At 39.1% G+C, this 21,577-nt stretch overlaps 1 protein-coding gene across 3 annotated transcripts; it reads right to left on the bottom strand.

Annotated features, from left to right (window-relative positions):
- Positions 1–1,216: 1,216 nt before the first annotated feature.
- Positions 1,217–14,403, bottom strand: LOC131252923 (uncharacterized). 3 transcript variants are annotated; one of them, XR_009174745.1, is made up of 6 exons: positions 13,754–14,403; positions 8,519–8,576; positions 8,316–8,433; positions 8,093–8,210; positions 7,833–7,965; positions 1,434–1,531 (listed from the first exon to the last, which is right to left on the bottom strand). XR_009174745.1 is itself a non-coding variant. In XM_058253712.1 (5 exons), exons 1-5 carry the CDS (start codon positions 14,261–14,263, stop codon positions 1,478–1,480), a joined length of 858 nt encoding a protein of 285 aa, XP_058109695.1. In that variant the 5' UTR covers positions 14,264–14,399; the 3' UTR covers positions 1,217–1,477. The 3 variants fall into 3 exon arrangements, 2 of the variants coding, with proteins under 2 accessions (XP_058109695.1, XP_058109696.1); XM_058253712.1 differs by lacking the exon at positions 7,833–7,965 and having other exon boundaries at positions 1,217–1,531; positions 13,754–14,399; XM_058253713.1 differs by lacking the exons at positions 7,833–7,965; positions 8,093–8,210 and having other exon boundaries at positions 1,217–1,531; positions 13,754–14,402.
- Between the last annotated feature and the right edge of the window lie 7,174 nt (positions 14,404–21,577).

Raw genomic sequence — 21,577 nt, 5'->3', positions numbered from 1 at the left:
GTGGTCATTAAGGTAGGCACTCGGAAGTTTTTAATGGTGTCGGTTCAATCACCCCTGTTTCCTATGGTATGGTCCACTGCTTCATTTTTTTTTTGGTTCATTCTCTAAAATGAGCTGGAAAAACAAATGGACGGTGTGGATATACAATACATATATCAAAGTGGGCCCCACGATCAGGGCCGCACCTAATCCACTCCCACCCTGGTGTGGGCCACAGGCTAAAAAGGCCATTTGCAAGCTGTCCTTTGATAACGCCCAATGACTCTCATAATGAGAAAGAATATAAGAGAATCCAATAAAGGGAAAGGAAGGTGCTTCCTCCGATGTGGAAGCACCAACGGCTCTCTTGGACCTTTTTTCTTTCTTTTCATAAGAGAATGCTAGTAAAGCGATTCCTTCTATGATCTGGGATTGTTGATATAAAGGCCCCACCATGGATGGGGGATGCCCCAAACATCATCCAGATTGGACAATCCCCTTCAATCACCAGCCTGCAAACAGAAACAGTCTCACATTCATTGGGAAAAAGAAGGGACCAAAGATTGAATGGCTGTGATTATCAATTCTGGGACATTCATTGGGTGTCAACCGTGTGGATCACCGAATTATGGGTAATGGGCTCCAGTTGTGATCACATAGTTTGAATCTATGTGGGGCCCACCAAATTTGTGTACGTGGAATCGAAACCGTGAATTTGGTGCACCTCCTAATGTTAACAGTACCTCCAGAGAATAATCCTGATCCAAAACTCACGTGGGACACACCACAGGCAGCAATGTACATACACACCTAAAACATATTCATATATTGTGGTCCACTGCAGTTTTGGAATAGTCTGACTTTTGGGGTCCCTTTATCCTCGTGGGGCCCAACTAATGGATGGTTTGGATGATTATCGAACATGGTAGGGTTTCCACAAAGCTTGGATGCATGATAATTTATGAAAGTTGGTATGGGACCAGTCCCAAGTCCAGGACCCTACTGTTTGGATACCACCAAATAAGTTACTTTTTCTACTCACAGCAGTAGATAAGTAACTTATTTGAGATAAGTTTGGTCTATGATCAATTATTGATCAATTATAAGTAGCTTGTTTACTTAAAGTTACTTTCATGTCAACTTAACAAGTAGAAAGCAAGATAAGTTACTTAAAGCATAAGTAGCTTAAGTAACTTAACGATCCAAACGGCCCCTACATTTCCTTTTGAGCAAGCACTTGAGAAAGGAATTCCTTTTATTCCTCTTCCCTTTCCATGTTCTTCTTTCATCAGCAGAATTATACACCACAATTGAATTCCGCTTGTAAAAAACTGGAAAAACTTTCCACTATGTAATGTTCTTTTTTCCCCTGAGATGGATATGAAAAAAAAAAATGAAAGGGGGATTGAGTGGTACATACAGACACAACAGATGTTCGAACTATCAGTGACCGTTGCTTGCACTTGAGTGGTACATACAGACACAACAGATGTTCAAACTATCGGTGGCCATTGCTTGCACCGGGCCGGTATTCTCCAATTCCAAGAAGATCCTACACATTACAAAAAATAAAAGAAAAGCATGTGTCATAGAAAGGCATTGACCTCAATCGAGCAGACAGAATCACGAGCCCATATAAGCAGTACTTGTTTCAATGATATACACCGAAAGTCCAATGTTGACAATTCAAAGAAAATGATACAAATGGGACCGTGAAATGCCCCCAAAAATGATAACTAGTATCTCCATGAAAGGATCCAAATGAAGTGGAGTACAGCCTATGTGGGCCCCAATTGTGGAAACAGGATCACATGCTTCCATCACTGGTTTTATCTTTATAAGGAATATAAAGTCATGCATTACAATCCAGTCGAGCCCAGACCATGTCTAGGCTGCAACTAGGATGGCCTAATGGCCCATAGACAAGGTGGGCCAGGCCACTCGTATCTGTGTGTAACCAGTAATCACTCCTTATTTACAGGTTTTCTTTCAAGTACTAGGTTCATTGCTGTCGTTCTCTTTTGTTCCTTGGCAGCTGTATGCAATGGGGCTTTGATACGGGGATCATTCAAATCCATCAGTGTAACAGCGACAGATATGACTTGATGTGTGTATGGACTTCGTGACGGCATTGCTCATCTACGCCCTAATGTTTTAAGCCGATTAAAAATTAAAATAATAAAAAGATACGTCAAAGATGCTACGTATATAGCCATGTCCAGGTAGCACAAAGCAAAGTGATTTTCAGGTTATGCACTTATTCTCCATTCACAATGTAGCCTGCAACTTGGATGCCCCAGCTCTACATATGGTGGATGTGTGAGACGAAGGGTTCTCTTGCAGCAATCAATATGAAGATTAAGGACAAAGAAAATGTTGCATTTTGGCTTTGTTCAATGTCAGATTAGTGGACTGGTTTGATCGTGAACTCAGCAACGGACCAACGGTCCAAATTTCTTTGTAAAGCCAGTCGTGTCGATGTTGCTTACCGAAGAGTCTCTCAGAAAAATATATGGGGGATCTCCTGGTGATGCTATGATTGTCAGAGGAAGATTTACAAAGAGTAACAGCAGGAGAGATTACACAAGATCGAAGTTGAAAGTGTGTAAAATAAGAAAGTGTTGAAATTACTAAAAGAATAGTCAGCTTCGTAAAACTTTTTAAAAATGTAACACTACCAGCTATTGGACCCTAGATTACTCACACACACTATACTTAAGGAAAACTTGTGAACTCAGGAAGGCGAATCAAGAAACTTTCAAACATAATTTACATTATCAAGCATCGGATTTAAATGGTTCCTAGGAAACCTAATTGAGAAAGGCAATTCGTCTGAGGATGGAGAAGTGTCGTTGACAGTTATTCTACAAGAGAATATGAACTATCAATGGATTTTGGATTCGAGCTCTTCGTTCCATATGACAACACTAAACAGGGATTATTTTTACACATCGATTATGTGATGGCAACATAGTTTACATGGGTGACAATAGTACATGAAAAATTATGAGGATTTGGAGATGTCAGAATTGCTATGTTAGATGGTATCATATGTACAATTTCTGGTATGTGACATGTACATGTCCTATCATGGTATTGCCAAAACTGTTATGTAATAGTTGTTATGTTATGATAACAGTTGTAATTATTACACAGTACAGGGCAGAAATGTTCGTTATGGAAAAAAGGGCTGTAATGGCCTCATAATGGGGTCTGAAACAGTTTTTTTTCTTTTCCAAAATAAAAAGAGGTCTTAACGGCTATTATGGCCGATAATGTAACTATAACAGCGGTGGCCATTATGCCCATAATTACCATCATAGAATACCTTAGGTCTTATAGAAGAGTGCCATTATTAGGAAACTTCGATGAAGATGGCTATAAATTTTGCAGTAAAAATGGTAATTGAAGATTGTAAAAGGAGCGATTGTGGTTGCGAAGAGAGAGTTAACAGGCAATCTATATTGGTCGATGATCTTCTTGTTGTTGATGTCGTGACAGAATCTGTGGCTATGTTGCACATGCGGTTGGGCCACATGAGAAAGCAAGGGCTAATATATATATATATATATAGCCCATTGCTCAGCTGCACACTAGTTCTTATGAGTTCTCATGAGAACTTTTTGAGAAATCATCACACGTGATGTGATTCCAAAATCTGAACAATCCACATGAAGCAGCACCCCATGAAACCCCCATGGCCCAACTTTTACCCAGATCCAAAACTTTGGTAGGCCATGGCAAAAGAAAACAGTTTCCTCCCGTGATTTGCATCTCTCTTTGCTATGGCCCACCAGAGTTTTGGATCAAGGTGAAAATTGGCCCGTGGGGTTTCATGGGGTGCCACATCACATGTACCGTTCAGATTTTAGGCCCATGACACCTGTGCAAAGGTACGCAAGTGAGCATACCTCTCTCTTTGTGTGTGTGTGTGTGTGTGTGTGTGTGTGTGTGTGTATGTGTGTTATATATATATATATATATATGAAGCTCCATAGAGCTCGATTTTCCTCATCCATTGTTAGAACAATGGATGTTTTAAACCTAATTCATTCTGATACTTAAGAAGCTTTCGTCAAGTCCTTGGGATGTTCAAAGTATTTTGTTTCATTTATTAACAATTTCTCCAGGAAGATATTTATTGACGATTTCTCTCTCAAAAGGAAGAGTGATGCTTTTGCTCGATTTATCAAGTTTAAAGCATTGGCTAAAATAAAGAAGGAAAAGATGATTGTGCCTAAGAACCGATAAGTGAAGAAAATACACCTCAAAAAAATTCAAGGATTTTTGCAGTGAGCATGACATTGAGAGGCACTACATAGTTCCTGGTACTTACAATAGAATGGAATGAATGAACATATGAACCATATACTTATAAATCATGCTATAAGCATGATTTAACTATGCTCATGTAGTGTTTATGGGTAGAAATCATCAATAACACTTGCTACTTAATAAATCATCTCCCTACAAATGCACTAGATTGTAAGATCCTTGAAAATGTATAGTTTAAAAAGCCTCTTAATCATTTGTTTCTTCGTATTTTTTTATTGTGATGCTTATGTGTGGATTCTCAAAGAGCAAAGGATTAAAGTGGATGCGAGATCCAGCAAGCGTATTCTTCTTAGTTATGTAGATGAAACAAAGGGGTACAAATATAAGATCATACTGTTAATACGTTAGTACTTGGCCAAAATGTCATCTTTAATGAAGATTAGATTCAGAAAGAAAAGAAACAACTAAGCTCAAAGTCACGAAGATACCGAGATGCATATAAATTTGTAGATACTAACTAGTGGATAGCGTCCATGTAAGAGGATATTGAAGCTCTGCATAAAAACAAGACTTGGGAATTGGTTGAATTACCAAAGGATGGAAGGCTATTGGCTACATATGGGTTTATAAGCTGAAGAAAGACACGCGAATATTTAAAGATATAAATCTTGATTGGTGGTGAAAGCATATGCTAAGAAATCAGTTATTGACTTCAACAAAATCTTCTCCAGTTGTCTATTTTGACTATTATTCATATTATGTTAAGTGTGACAACAATGCTTGACTTGGAGCTTGAGCAATTGGATATAAACATTACCTTTTTGAATGGAAATTTTGATGAAGAAATTTTTATGATTCAAAACTCAAAGGTTGTGTTGAAGAAAACAAGAATAATCTAATTTGTTGGATATTCCATCACACTTAATCCCATCTAATACCATGCGCCAAACGCCCCCTTAGCAAGGACGCATCTAAGCTCTAAAGGTTCAATAGAACCAACTACAAACAACAACAGCAAAAGATGTTCCTACTCTCTACATCTCACCACCATTCAAGTTGCATATGTTCCCACTACACGGAATCTGTCGTCACAGAGAACAAGACACTCGAACAAATTTGTGAAAGAAATAAATGGGAGATTGAAGATTACTTATGGATGGGATACATTCTGGATTTAATTTCAGACTCACTCTCCAATGTATACAAACTAATGGAGACAATTAAAGATGTGTGGGAGGCCTAACAACAAGAATTCAAGACTCAAGACATGGGAACAAAGGAATACCTAGTAAGTCAGTTCATTGAATATACTACAACTGAAAACATACAAATTCTTACCCCAGTTCACAAAATTTCAGCATATTGCTAGTCAACTTGACAGCAAGGCAGTAAAATGGATGAATCCATCTTAATTGGGTATAAATAGGCTGACAATGGGCCAGGCCAGAGCTAGCCAAAGTCAATATTTTGAATAGGCCAGGACCGGCAGGCCCAATCCAACTAGTTCAACCATGCTGGCATTAACCCCGAGCCTGCCTGTTGTCAGTCGTAGGTCTATCATTGCTAAATTTCCACGAGTTACAAGGATCACCATAAGGACCTTAAGCATCGCCAAGAAGACATAGATGATCTTGCTCAAAACCTTCAATTTGAAGATGGGTCTAGGCTCAAACAAAAGAAGAAAGAGCGAAACCGAATTATCTCCAAGGTTCATATGGTGGAAGGTAATGATGAAAACCCCACAACAATAATCACCAGTTTAAGAATTCAAATAAGAAATGTAATAACAAAGGCAAACGCAGGGGACCTGTTCCATCGCAAGAAACTTGGTAACTTCAAGTGGGAAACTGTTTCCTCAAGAAGAAGAAAGCACAAGAACAGAAGGGGCCAAACCAAAAGAAAGGACTCGAGGTGCACATGTCGAAGAAGATACAATCATCATGATTTTCAAACCGAACGTGGTGGGAAATGACAAAGATTGGTGGATCGACATTAGGGCCACTAGGCATATATCAAAAGACAAAAGTTTGTACAAGACTCGTGAGAATATAGAACACGAAAATGACAAAGATTGGTGGAAGGTAATGATGAAAACCCCACAACAATAATCACAAAAGAAAGGACTCGAGGTGCACGTGTCAAAGAAGATACAATCATCATGATATTTTCAAACCGAACGTGGTGGGAAATGACAAAGATTGGTGGATCGATGTTAGGGCCACTAGGCATATATCAAAAGACAAAAGTTTGTTCAAGACTCGTGAGAATATAGAACACGGAAGTGAACTCTATATGGGTAATTCATCAATTGCAAAAAAAAAATTAAAAAATTAAAAAATTAAAAAAAAAAATGTAAGAAAACAAAAGGTCATTCTTAAACTCACCTTGGGAAGCTTCTCACTCTCATATATGTACTTTATGCACTAGAAGTCCAAAAGAACCTTTTATCAGCTCGTTTGCTTAGTAAACATGACTTTAATAAGTCTGTCATAATCAAGGGAGGTATCTTTGCAGTAAAAATATTTTTCACGATGAGAAATTCAAATTCAATATTGATAATGAAATATTTCTTCTACTTATATTGTTGATTCTATCTTTAAAGCATGAAGGATTTGGTCATATAAATTTTAGAAGCATGGATTTGATGATGAAACTGGTACTAATTCCTAGAAGTTAGAAGGATAAAGCTGAAAATTGTAGATTTATCATTTCCAAATCAAGATTTGCTGTCTAAAAACTAATTCATTTATCTATATTTTAATAAATACAATTACACATTTCGAATTATCAAGCGTCTATCTGAAGTTCTGGTCCTTGATCGTGGAATGGCAGAAAACGATTCATGTGGCCGACCCAAGTTAGTTGGGATAAGGCTTAGATGATGATGATGATGATGACTTTTTATCTTGCTCCTTAATTCTTGAGAGGCACTACTCACAAGCTCCCACACCCGAAACAATTGAGAGATGACAACATGGAGAAAGTAGTGCAAAAGCAGAATACAACACCATGGCCTCCATTGCAAGGGAATTGGTCTGAAACAAAAAAGGAAATTTTGAAGCATGGATGATAACCAAGGACTTTGACATCAACTCCATCCAGATACTCCATGAGTATCTAGAGTACATAGTATTTACAAATAAAAAAGAAATGGTTTTTTACTGTCACTATGTTGAAGAACAGGCAACAAAGAGGAACATCAGGAGTCTGTTTATTAAAATCAAAGAACAGCTAGCAGGCGTGCTTGTTAAAGCTCTAGGATGAGATAAATTCGTGTATCAATATGCAACTTGGGAAAGATATAGTTTCCATCTCAAGTGTCGCGATAGATGAATTTATCCCTCATCAACTTGATGTCTTGCATCTTATTCTTATCATAGTTCTCTTACTATAGCAATAAGGTCAGTATTGCCATTGGAAAACCTCCAATGGGGCAATAGCTGTCATCTACAATCACTAGTGATGAAGAGAGTAGTCATTTGAGAAGCTTCAGTGATAGGCCATATTTTTCATTAAAAAAACTGCCCATTTGTACATGCACAGTATCTTTGAGCTATCTTCAGTTCTGAATAATTCACATTCTTAATAAAGTTCTTCATTTCCGAATTATGAATGACGGCAAGTGCATACCCAAAGAAGTCAATGACAGAAGTTTATCCAAAAGAACAGCCAAACCAGGTACCACCATGCATATGAGTTTCATTCAATTCCCTATAACCATAGAATTTGGAATACCAAGTGTAGAGCAAAACAAGATAAGCTGCAAATGTATGATATGTGAATATATTAAACAGATTAAACAGAAGTGCTTGCAACGAAGTAAGGAAAAGGGTCATACTTGGCATGCTTTATTTTTAGCTCTGGTTTCAGCTGTACTTGGAATGTCATGGTTTGGTTTCAAAAACCTTTTCTCACGACGTTCACATGAGCCCCATCCATCTGAGAACCTACCACCTCTAATAAAGGATCAAATGAAGTTAACTAAAAGTACAGTACAAGTGTACAACAACCACTAAGAAACTGATGTTCATGAATTTAATCCCAAGCATTGAACCACATACTGCATAGATGCTCGAACGACAAATTCAGAACGCAGAACATTCCGGTTATCATCAAACTCGATAGACTTGTCTTTGATTTCAAATGAAAGGTTGAAGAAAAATGATATCTTCCTCCATCCTAAAAAATAAATGAGATTCACTACAAAGAAGATGTCGATCAATAAAATGGTAGAAATTCAATTCTGAAAATCTTAAACTAATACCTGATTTCTTGATAAATGGGTTTCCAGAAATCATGGTGTAGTCAGTTTTCTCTAGAATCTGTTCAAAAAGAGACAGGTTCATAAAATATAAACAAATATACATTCCCATGCGAGAGAAACTCAATTATCAAAATAAGAAATGTGACAGCATCTTCTGCTATGTACTCCAAAAGCATGTAGCATAAAACTTTCGTCAAATAATCTATAATGATTTCTCCATTTTTACTTTTATTTTTTGTCATAGACATACCTTAGAATGTCCCAGTTATGCATAATACATGAATAAATGGTACCATTTGAACTTACAAACACTTTGAAGTAGTTAACAGATGTGGGAAGTGGGTAAAGGGACAAGTACAGGGCCAAGAGATTTTTAAGCAGGTTCATTGGCAGCAAGCATGCATGGAATGGAAGTCACAGCTGTAATATACAAGCATTATGAAAGATATGCATGGAATACCAGACACTGATGTAATAAGCTCCATCGTCTAGAATCCTGCATGGAGTAAATTTCTATCCAGAAAAAATAGATTGAACATTATGAGCAATTTTATGGATTGCATAATATACCTAATGGCCTTTTGGTGCTGATTTATTGTAAACTTTGGATAAAATTGATGCAAAAATGTTCATACGAGGTAACTAGAGCAAGTGCAGTGGCCATTAGAGTGGTCCGTTTGGCAGAATGAAAAATAAATAAATAATCAAAGCATACTTGTGTTCCTGTTACAGAATTAAATCTTTAGATAGAGTTACAAGCAGAAGCTGATATGTAATCTCCTCAATTAGTACATACAGTAGAGCCTGTCTGCGTGCAGTGCAGCTCAAATCAGATAGGATCAACCTATTGCATTTTGCTTTGCCGAGATGAAATGAAACAACTTGGGGAAGTGCATGATTTTACTATGTTTCTGCATTTAGTTTTGCCTGGGAGATGAAATGGAACAACTTGGAAAAGAGAAAAGGGACCCTCTTTTACGGTGAATATGAATAACAGACACCTCTGAAGACTTGCATCTATCCACAATCTCATTTGATACAGTAACCTGCCTCCATAGATAACCTGATGTAACCCATCTAATGACATTAATGCCCTGTTTGGTTTCCACTTAAAAATGCGTTAACTTAATTTTAATTGACAGTAATTATGTATTAGAGATTAAAGTTGATAGAAATTATTGGTTATCAAGATTATTTTGAATCCTTAACAAAATCTCTAATACAAAATCACTGTCAACAAAAATAAGTGGCAACCAAATAAGGCCACAGAAATGAAAGGAACCCCACAAAGAGATAAGAGAGTTTGATTGCATCATAGAGCCTGCACATCACTTGAGCATTTTAGGCCAGTAGTAGGATCTTACTATGTAATTTTAACCTCACTCAACTGAGAGCAGTTGCTCCTCATCCTCTCCTCCGACTTACTACAAATTCCTTCCAGCATCTCAACTACTATTCTCCTATAATCTCCTTAAACTCCTGGATCAAGGAACCAAAAAATAAAAAATAAAATCAGCCTTTTCTTATATTGCAATACACTCTCTACCTTTTTTGCAAAAGTCATGTTGTTATAGTCTTTCTGTTGGAAAAAGTATATTGGAAAACCGAAAATAAAAATATTGAAATTAACACCAAACTGAATCACGTATAAATGCGTTGTCCTTAAAGCTTGATTCGTCCCCTTCTCAATTGTTGATGGGTTATAGGCAAATTGCTTCCAGGATAAGATAAGCCTTTTTCTCTAAGATCTTGCGTGCAGCAATCACGAAGGGATCTACTCGGGAACTTGGTTAACGCAGCTGGTCATCTGAGAAGGGGGATCTACTCAGGAACTCAGTGACTCAAACAATGTTTGAGCTACTCTGTAATCTCTTAAAAGGAAGATATTTGGAGAGATCAGATCGGATTTTGATTGAATCTGCTGGACTTGGATGGTCCAATTTATATAACATCTAAGGTGTGGACCATTGCTAGGTGGTCAACAATGGCTCAGAACGTTTGTGAAACATTTTTGATCGTTGGCACTAATTTTGGATCCATTGATTTGACCGTTTCCATCAACTTATAAGATCCAGGCCATCTCACACTTCTCTTCTCGTGACGATTCGCGTAAGGTCACGAGGGAGCAACCACTTTGTGATACGATGCGCACATGCAAAGTGCAAAGTGCGCCACTACAACCACACTGCCCACGCCCTCACCCACGTCCATGCCCGAGTGCGCGCGTGCATGCGTGTGTTCCAATGCTACGCACTGAAACACGCAAACCGAGCATCTCATCCTCCATTTCTCCAACTAAGAATACTACCCACTCAATCACTTATAAACCACAACTTTTCTCCCACTCTATCCGATGTGGGACTAAAGAAAACATGCTTTTCCTTCGATTTTTTCAAAAACCATTTTGGAGGGAAAACGAATTTTTCGAAATTTTATTTATTTTTAAACCAAAATTTCAACACTTTCCATATCAACCATAGCACGACCATCAAATGGAGCCCCAGAGGAAGATCCCATGACAAAAAGGGCCAAACAAACACAACTTCAAAAACCCAACAGTTAATTATGGCATTGACCATACCACTCCAAAAAGATCTAGGATCATGTATCATAAAATACCTAAATAGATAGCATCATACTGTTTAAATTTAGTAGAATTTCAATTGAATATTAAATAATAGAAAAACAAATACAACATAATTTCTTTTATGAAATAAGAGATAAAACTAAACATTATGACATATTTTGTTAAAAGGAATTGCATGTATGGAAATTAAGTGTCTTCACCATGGTATTCCATAATGGTAATGGCGGCCACAATGACGACCACTGTTACTATTACAATACGAGACATAACAGCCATCACGGCCCTCCTTTTTTTTTTTTTTTTTTGAAAAAAGAAAAAGGAAAAGAAAACCTATATAACCCTATAATGGACCACTATGGGTCATTTTTCGATAATGGTTGTTACAATCCCATAACATGTAACGGTTGCCACCATTACTGTTACATGATGGTTGTTACGGCATACCTTGGTCTTCACATGAATTGACCCAATAATAGAATGATGAGGATTGCTATTTGGAGCAGCAAATCTACACAAACCAAACACAAATGCCCCACTAGTGCTGATGTGGCACACTTGTTGGAAGATTTGAAACATTCATCAAGCAAGGCTTCATAGCGAATACTTCTGATCCAAAATAACCAAAAGATCCACTTAGCAAGTGAGCCACATCCGAAAGAAAAAATGGATGGTCAGAAAGGGATAATCTATGATAGAAATTAGTGTACATGAGGGACCAATTGACGAGTTAATTGGCCTGATTTTTAGGCCAGAATACATTCACCAAGGGGCCCACCATGAGGGCCCAATTGATGAGTTAATTGGCCTGATTTGGGTTCAGGAACGGGGAAGCATCTGTATCCAAATATTAGCAAGTATAAACCATAAACAGCTAGGAAGCAGCAGTGGGAGTGGGGAAAGCAAGACTGGAACCTCAGTAGCAGGTTTGGGTTGTGTTTGGCATGTACAAATGCCCAGCAGCAAATAACAGCCCTTGTAGCATATAGATCTAAAAGAAGACCATGATTGGTTGTTGAAAGATGAAAATGAAGGAAACAATTGTAGAATTTCAGACACCTTTTTTAGCTGCCAAGTCTTTGTCAACACTCAACAATGGCACGATCACTAGACTCATCACGAAATCTCGCAACTTGGCAAGAAACCACAGCAACAAATTCCCCATATATAGAATATGAATAAGAATGTTCTAACCATCGGGTGGTGCAAATCATGGAGCACAAGCATCTTGTTTTGCATGCGACTACAATGATGATTTTAGAATTGGACATTGAAGAAAAGCAAATGGATCAATGCCCTGATCTGCAATCCAGCCACCATGGGAAGGAAAGACAATCTATAGGCTTCAAATCCGATAGATTGGATGGCAACCAGATGGAGAATTGCCTTGATCAGTGTGCTAGATTTCTAGGATGCAAGGCCACATTTTTTCAACTCCTTTTTTCTCATATAGATGGTTTTTGGTTCCAAAGAGTCCCAAACCCAACCAGATGGAGAATTGCCCCCCTCCCCCTTCTCTCTCTAATCCCCCCCAACCAGATGGAGAATTAACTTAGTGGACTAGATTTCTCTTTTTTTCTCATATAGATGGTTTTTGGTTCCAAAGAGTCCCAAACCCGACCAGATGGAGAATTGCCTCAATTGGTGGATGAGATTTATAGGCAGCGAGGCCACACTTTTTCCTCTCTCTCTCTCTCTCTCTCTCTCTCTCTCTCTCTCTCTCTCTCTCTCTCTCTCTCTCTCTCTCTCTCTCTCTCTCTCTCTCTCTCTCTCTCTCTCTCTCAACCCCCCAACCAGATGGAGAATTGCCTTGATCAGTGGACTAGATTTCTAGGATGCAAGGCCACACTTTTTCAACTCTTTTTTTCTCTTATAGATGGTTTTTGGTTCCAACGAGTCCCAAACCCAACCAGATGGAGAATTGCCTTGATCGGTGGACAAGAATTACATATGTACATTGAATGACAACCATTCACAAGCATCTTTAAACCCTCCAGTCTTTTTGTATAATGGTGGCCCACTGGATGATTGGACCAGAATAATGGGCTGGGCTGGGAAATTCATCATTGACTGGGCATGGCCCGGCTCAAACACGGGGGCCTAGATTTCAAGCTAGAATCCAGCACTTAGGCCAAGTTTACGGACCCAAACGGCCAAACCCTTGCCCTACAGGGTAGCCACCTAGGCAGGACAGGTCCACCCAGTCCATTGCCACCCCTACCCACAAGGGGCCACACAAAGCTAGCCCCATGGTGGCCCATTGTCAACACTAACTTCCCAGTTCTTTTCTGAAAATTTACCAATTTCTTCTTAATTCATGAAGGATTGCTTTACCAAATATTTCTTGAAGCCCGAGAAAGCAAAGTCAATTATCTAATTGAAACAGAGGCAGTGCTTCAATGCAAAAGAGAATTGGATTGCGAACATTTCATTTAATCAAGATGAGATCACAGTCATAATAAGGAAATGTTCCTCAAGTTGTAGCTAAATTTCTTTAATGATAATGCATCAAATCTTAAATCCAACTCAATACTGCATCCAAATGTGCCCAAAATGTTTCTTCTACATTCGAGAATTCAAAAAATCCGAACAAAATCAAAATTGACGGGAAGAGAGAGAGAGAGAGAGAGAGAGAGAGAGAGAGAGATTACCGCCATGGCCGCATTCTGATACTGCTTGAACAGAGATACAGACGGAAACCGACCAGACAAGCTATGCCTTGCATTCTCCTTCTCCTCAATCTGCCGGGCTCCATACGGCGAGCTCTCCATCTCCTGAACCGAGAACCTCCCCGAATCCGGTGACGAGTAAACCCGCGGTATCTTCGGCGTTGGAGGGGTCCGCTGCAGGTGGTTAACCACAACGATCCGGTTGTCTTCTCCAAACCCCGCCTCGCAGGACCTCGCAATCTTCTGCGGCCGCTGCTGGTGGCGAGCCCACGGCTCCTGCAGGACCTCCCCATCGGCTGAAACCCTAGGATCTTCCTCAACGGTGTACGTACGTTTGGGTTTAGGTGCAGGGATGAAATTTTGGTGATTGGCGTGCTTAAGGGCGAGTGTTTTGGAAGATCGGGAGGCGGCCGCAGAATCGATGACTGCCCAAAGTTCCGCATCGTCAAGATCGGTGTCAAAGAGCGGGATCGAAGAAGAAGAAGATGCCATTTCCTGGAAGATCTAGGGTTTTTGGAAGAGGAATTTGAGCTGCGTAGGGTTTTGTAGCAGAGAGAACTGAGAAGGGAGAAGAGACGGCAGAAATCCTCGTTGGGCTTTTAGAGAGGGAGAGCTTGCTGTTTGAATTCAAAAGGGAATAAATGAAAGAGGCCCCTATCTTTGCTCAGTAAACATGGACTCTTGATTCCATCAAAAGTGGCCATGATCTGGTAATCCAAACCGTTGATATGTTTTAATATAAATTAGATGGATTATTTTATAAAAATATTGATTAAAAAAATCATATAAACAATTATATTTTTATGCTACTTATAGACAGTCAATATTGGAAAGAAAACAACAGTTAATATTGGTTGATGTGATCATCCAGCCTCTGAGAATTTTGGCCAGCCATCCACATCTAGTGATATTCAACAGATCAACGGCTTAGAATTCCGAAACGTGGGAGTCGATTTTCAGGATTGGGAACCACGTCACATACATGGATGTGCGCCACGTACCATATAATTACTCGAATGAGACCGAGAAAATTACCATTGTGAACTCTACATTTTATCTAGCATCTTTTATGAAGAATCCAAAAATTACCTTCCCAAATTAGACCTTTCACGTACGGACAGACTTTTTGAGGACGAAAATACGGCTGCTTTTCTAAGTATTTTCGTTTCTGTAGACCTATAGCTACGGATTATAACCGTATCTATACGTGGTGTAACAGTATTGTCCGGAAATGCTCTGTCCGCACGTGCAAGGTCTAAGTTGAGACGGCAAGTTTTGGATTTCTCACAGAAGACGTTGGATAAAAAGTGGGGCTCACAATGGTAATTTTCTCAAGGAAAACGGACCGGACAGAGATGTCCTCCGGGGAATTACAGTTATTTGATACTCTTATAGAGCAAAATAGTTCATGCTCATGTACTCGATATTGTATACGTGACAAACATTTAACTTAAGTTAAACGGTCCAAAGTATGGGACCCACCCACTATAAGTCACACTCTTGAAATTACATTTATTGAAGACTGTAACTTATGACCAACGAACTTTTGTTTTTGAATTGGATTGTTTACTGATTTTAATTTAATCGTGCAAGAGATTTCGATAAATCAATTAGTTTGGACATCATTTTCAGTTTAATTTTTGTTAATTTTCCAATCCGAGGTAAGCCCCACATTTTGACGGTTTATATTCAGCTACGAATAAACCTACTGCACAAATTCTCACTGCATGAATCATGGTTATTAATTAAAATAGCCTTTAATTATGACATTATTAAGGCAATGACTTCAGCATATGAAGCCATTATTATTTTAGCCATCTAAGCATTATTAGGCTTTTTCCACAACAAAAATGCTCATCGGCCAACTCACATCTCTAATAGCTTTTTACGGAAATCTAGAAGAACATTTGAGAATAAGGTGTAGGCATAACAAAATCAATGATTGGGGCCATCCCTCGGCTAATTGGATCCATTCATTTTTATCGGACAGTCAAAAACTCATAATAGAGTCATTTCAATATAAAAAAATGGAGTTGTTATGGCCCACAATTGCATTAACACTGTGCGTTGATTCTGAAATGTTTCCTTTAAAGTGGTCCATTCGTAGGGGTGTACACTGAGTTGAACCGAGTCAAACTGGCCTTAACTCGACTCGACTCGGCCACTAGCTGACCCCAATTTAAAGTCAGCTTGGCTCGGTCCTCGAGCCTGACTGGCCGGCTCAGCTCAGTTTGGTTAGCAGCTCGAGTCGAGTTCGAGCCAAAATCGAGTCGAGTTCGCATGTGCAACATTTTCATAATAACTTGGACTGCACTTTGAAAATCTCACTGTACATAAAAACAGCAGCAGTAGTTTTATAGGTATTTTATCAAACACCTTCTAAGCAATATAAAATCAAGAAGAAGAAAAAAAAAAAAAAAAGGTATTTAATTATATGTTTTGTTGCTATAATGTTTTGGTGTTTTCTCAATGCCATCAAAGGAGTTCGATGCCATCGATAGTCTATCAATGCCATCAAAGTCCCATCGAAGGTGCCACCGTGCGCACACGCAGAATTGCATAAGTACAGGATTTGTTTTCAATTTTTATTGTGATTGTCATACGTGTGTGTGTGTGTGTGTGTGTGTGTGTGTGTGTGTGTGTGTGTGTAATCTGAATTCATGAGATAACATATGATCTAGTTAGATTTTTTAATTTGTTTTAGGGTTTCAATGGCATAACTTGAAGAGATTTGAAGTTTGTTCGAATTGGGTAATCTCTCCCTTATAATTTTTTGTTTTCATAGTGCATTATTATTGCTTTCTGCTATGGTTTTTTCTCGCAAGAGTTTTTCCACGTTAAATTCGGATTGTTTGTGATTGGACCTGGTTGTGCGATTGAAATATTTTGCTTGATCTATATGTTTGCTTTTATGGTCCCCCATGATAGATGGACCTACTTTTCATGGACTGAAATTTGTCCAATCATAAGGTGAACCATTGATCAATTCCTTTTTTCCACTTAAATGTGTTGTGTCAATGACTTAAATCTCATCATTCTCAGACCCGGCATGCACATTGTGGGGCCCACTCACGAGGGGCTTGGATTTCACACAAGCATACCAAACACGTTGGCTCATGTAGGGATGATAAGTTAGTAATCCATACTCTATGTTGGATATTTTTTCTTCTTCTAGCTGAAATCATTGTCGGGCCTACTCAGGAATATAGAAAGCCCAAGCCTTGTTGGCTGGGCCGCACCCATTAGATTATCATAGCCCCATGGAATTTACACCGTCCGTTGCATTCACTTTTGTAACTCTGAAAGTACTAAAGTTGGTTGCTAAGATGATTTGGACAGTAGGCGTACAACTGAAAGTGACTTGGCTGCAACCCGAGAACCAGCTATGTGGGTCGGACCCCGACCGTAGGGCTCCGTATGCACTGTATTTTCACGCTGTGGTCCGAAGGGCTCTGTATGCACTGTTTATTCAGGCTGTCCATCTGTTTTTCCAGCTTATTTTAGGGCAGACCAGATACAAATTTCAGGTGGACAACACCATAGGAAACAATGATTATTGACCGTTTAAAACCTTTAGTGGGCCACAAAAGTTTTGTATCGAGCTGATATTTTTTCTCCTTTCTTTTGGGTCTGTTTGACCTTAGCAACAGGTTTGATGGTCAATAAACATTACCTTAGGATGTTTTTAATGGTCGGAGTTCAATAATCACTGCTTCTTATTGTGTGGTCCACTTGAAATAATTTTGTTATGCTTCATTTCTGGGATCATGTCTTAAAATAAGCTGGCAAAACATATAAACGGTGTGGATATACAATGAATACATCTAGGTGGCCCCTCCAGTCAGAGTCCCACGTAGCTGGTTAGAATTCCTTACAATCCTGCAAAAAGGAAACTTAACTTCTGTTTTACAAGAATTTCTATTTTCACGGAAGAAGAGTACTTTTGGCGTACTGAGTAAACTCTGTGTGGTCCACCATGATTTATTTATTTTATCCGCTCGGTTCATCCATTTTAAAAGATAATTTTATGGATTGAGCCTAAAACTGAAGCATATGTAATTTTCAAATAGACCACACCACAGGAAACAGTTGAATTGAACGTCTACCATTGAAAATTTCTTAGAGACCACTGGAGTTTTGGATCAAGCTTATATTTGTGTTTTCCCTTCATCCATATCTATATGATCTTATTAACAGGTTGGATGACAAATAAACATCACAGTGGGCCTAGCAAGGTGTCAACAGTGGAAATCATTATCCCCATTGTTTCCTGTGGTATGATCCACTTGATCATTGGATATGCTTCAATTTTGGGCTCACCCCCTTAAATTAGATTAAAAAGCGGATGAACGGTGTGGATAGACCACATGCATTCAAGGTGGGCCCAACTGAGTTTACACAGACCACATGCATTCAAGGTGAGCCGAACTGAGTTTACACAGTAGAATAAGAGCGTACGGGCAATCCGACTTCATTTTATACATTTAAAATGTAGCATTATAATCTTTTTCTAATACTAAATAATGAATGTGATTCTTAAATTAAAATCCTACTTTGTTTTTTTTATTTTATATTAAAGAGGCGCACACACCCCACACACTCACGCTAGTGGAATTTCACCACTTATGGGTACTCGAACCCTTAACCTGAGCAAGACTAAGGACCCCAAAAAAAAATCCTACTTAGTTATATCATAATGAGGATCATCACAGAAGGTTTAATTCTGTCCATGATCATTGAGGGTTTTTAACCATTCGTTTGATGAACATGATTGAATGGCTAGCATCATTTAAACAATTCTTCTTCTTTATTTTCCAATCTAATTATAAACTAGACTACATTATAGGAAATAACGGACAACAATCCAAAAATTAAAAAAAAATCATGTGTTCGCCTTTCTGATAATTGGATCAGCTTGATATTTGGATTGGCCCATTTTCTTAGTGGGCCAAACCTTTGATGGCATACCCACAACATAGAAAATGTAGGATGCCAGTGCAATCAACGATTTTTCCTGAATGAGATTTAGTGGGGTCTACCCATTGTGTGTATGACATCTAAACCGTTCATCAAATTAGTCTCACCATGATGGTGAGATGAGAAAAAAATAAGTACATAGATTCTGTAATTGGGCCACACCAATGAAAACAATGGACATCCACAAAAAACTACCAAATTTTTTTGGTACATCTCATGATGGTTGGATTGGCTTTATTTGTGGGGTTCCCCACTTTCTTGGTAGGCCCAACTTTTTGGCCGGAATGTATTTAGCGCAGAAACCATGGTGAGGCACACCTTTCTCGCTTGACGTCACAAATTCCGTGGGCCCCACTATGATGTATGTGTCGTATCCACACTGTCCATACATTTGTAGAGATAATTTTAGGGCATGATTCAAAGAATGAGACAGATCCAAGGCTGAAGTGGATCCCAACACAGGAAACAGAGGGGACAGTGGACCCCACCACAGAAAACAGGGGAGGGGACCGTTGAAACCTTCCTAAGGTACACCATGATGTTTATTCGTCATCTAAACTGTTCATGTGTTAACGCAGACATGAAAGAAGGAAAACGCAAATACAAGGTTATTCACTCTCCCCGCTGCTTTCTGTGGTGGGATCCACTCGAGCCTTGGATCTGACTCATTCTTTGGAACATGCCCTAAAATGATCTCTCCAAATGGATAAACAGTGTAAATACGAAACATACATCATGGTGGGGCCCACATAACTTGGTGACGTCACTTTCTCTAGTGAGTCTCTCTGCTCAACCTGTCAGTAGCTAATCCGCGTCCGTTTCCACCGTACACATGACCACATATATGATGGCAATACCGATCATCCGGGGATATGGGCCACGTCTCGAAAGTGGCGCCCATAAAAAACTAAAACATACACGGTTGAGATCCAACGGGCGATACATCTTGGGCCTAGGGCACTCAGATGTTGATAGGTGCGATTTTGGGGTAAGGGCTCACCACACACACATAATATATATATATATATATATATATATATATATGGGCAGATTACAAGCGGGGACGGGCCGGACATCATCATATCATGTCTCTATTTATGCATCATATTCTCATCATGAATCACACAATTTCCGAGAATATAATCCTCAAATCCAATTGTAGGTCCATGTTCCACCTTCCTCTTCCTTGAATTACGGGATCCTCGGACGCGGATTGGGTACTACGCCTGACTGTCCCTGGATGGTATTCGACAGGGTCCTCCTCATTGATGCATGGGTTTTATCCACACCGTCCATCTATTTTTCCATGTGATTTTAAGGTACAAGCCCAAAAATGAGGCAAATCCAATGCTCAAGTGGGCCACACCACAGAACCAGCAGTGGTAATGATACTCACCGTTGAAGCCTGCCTGAGCCCACCGTGATCGTTAATTGCCATCCAGCATGTTCATAAGGGGCGCAGATTAGATACTGACAAGGTCAGTAGCCAAAACGCTTATTAAGTGATGTCACCAAGCTCTAGACCCCACCATGATGCATGTGTTGTATCCATACCGTTCAACCATTTGGAGAGATCGTTTGATGGCATGAGAAAGAGAATGAGATAGATCTAAAGTTCAAGTGGACCCACCACAGAAAACCAACCGTGGGATCAGTCACACCCATAGTTGAAACATTTATAGGGCCCATCATGATGTATTTTTTAGAACCAACCTATTCATAAGTTAACATAGAAATATATGAAGTAAAAACAAAAATATAAGCTTGATCGGAAACACTTGTGGCCCCTAAGAAGTTTTGAAGAGTGGATGTCGCTGTCCCCACTGTTTTCTATGGCGGGGTCCACTTGAACTTTAGATCTATCTCAATCTTTTTATCATGCCATAAAACGATCTCTACAAATGGTTGGACAGTATGGATATAACACATGCATCATGGTGGGGTCCATAAAACTTGGTCATGTCACTTTAGTTGTGATTTGGCTATTGACCTTCTCAGTATCTAATCCGCACCCGTTCATATCAGTATCTAATCCGCGCCCGTTCATAAGGTCACATATACTTGGATAAAGGGAAAACACAAATATAGCACTGATCCAAAACTTCTTTAGCCCTCAAAAAAGTTTTCAATACTAGGTGTTTAATCCCCACCGAGAGTTGGATGGCCTCATTTTTGGGCTTGTACCCTAAAATGATATATCAAAATAGATAAACCGTGTAGACAAAACATATATCACGGTAGCCCGACCCCTATCCATTCCTAGCTAGGGATGGGTGGGGTAGCACTCAATCAACGTATGTGATCCTCAGGAAGTTTGCACCCGTGGGCTCTTTATTCCTAATTTATTATAAAAATCATCGAAAACATTACATTTAACCTAGAGCTTTACACGAGTCAAATGGAGTTGAGCTTGGTAGAGCTCGGTTCGACTCGACTTGGCTAGTGGCTAACCCTAGCTTGAACTCGGCTTGATTCAGTCCTCGAGCCTGGCTGGCTAGCTCGACTTGGTTTGGTTAGTGGCTTGAGTCAGTTCAAGTCGAGTTTAAGCCTGTCCGATATTTTCTCGAACACATAGAATGCATCTTTAATTTCTCACATAATGTAAAATAGTAACAACACTTTACATGTATTTCATCAAACACTCAGGAAGTAGCATCAAAATAAAGATATGAGAGCAGTCTTATAATGTAAAGATTTGTTTTATATCAATTCCTTCCTCGCCACTAGCTAATCCCACAGAGAATGTACACACCCGAAACAATACTTCGTTGAGTCATTTCGTCAAACACTCGGTAAGCAACATCAATATTAAAATAACTGAGTCACCGA

Source organism: Magnolia sinica, chromosome 8, assembly GCF_029962835.1.
Source record: "Magnolia sinica isolate HGM2019 chromosome 8, MsV1, whole genome shotgun sequence".
Taxonomy (NCBI): Eukaryota; Viridiplantae; Streptophyta; class Magnoliopsida; order Magnoliales; family Magnoliaceae; genus Magnolia; species Magnolia sinica.
The sequence above is the reverse complement of the archived record's forward strand: the minus strand, read 5'-3'. Positions and strand labels throughout refer to the sequence as shown.

Coding starts and splice junctions, on each gene's coding strand:
- LOC131252923 (XM_058253712.1), bottom strand. CDS start 14,263: ATGGCATCTTCTTCTTCTTCGATCCCGCTCTTTGACACCGATCTTGAC. Junction 8,434..8,518: donor CCCATTTATCAAGAAATCAG/GTATTAGTTTAA, acceptor TTTATTTTTTAG/GATGGAGGAAGATATCATTT. Junction 1,532..8,092: donor CTAAAAATAAAGCATGCCAA/GTATGACCCTTT, acceptor TGTAATGTGTAG/GATCTTCTTGGAATTGGAGA.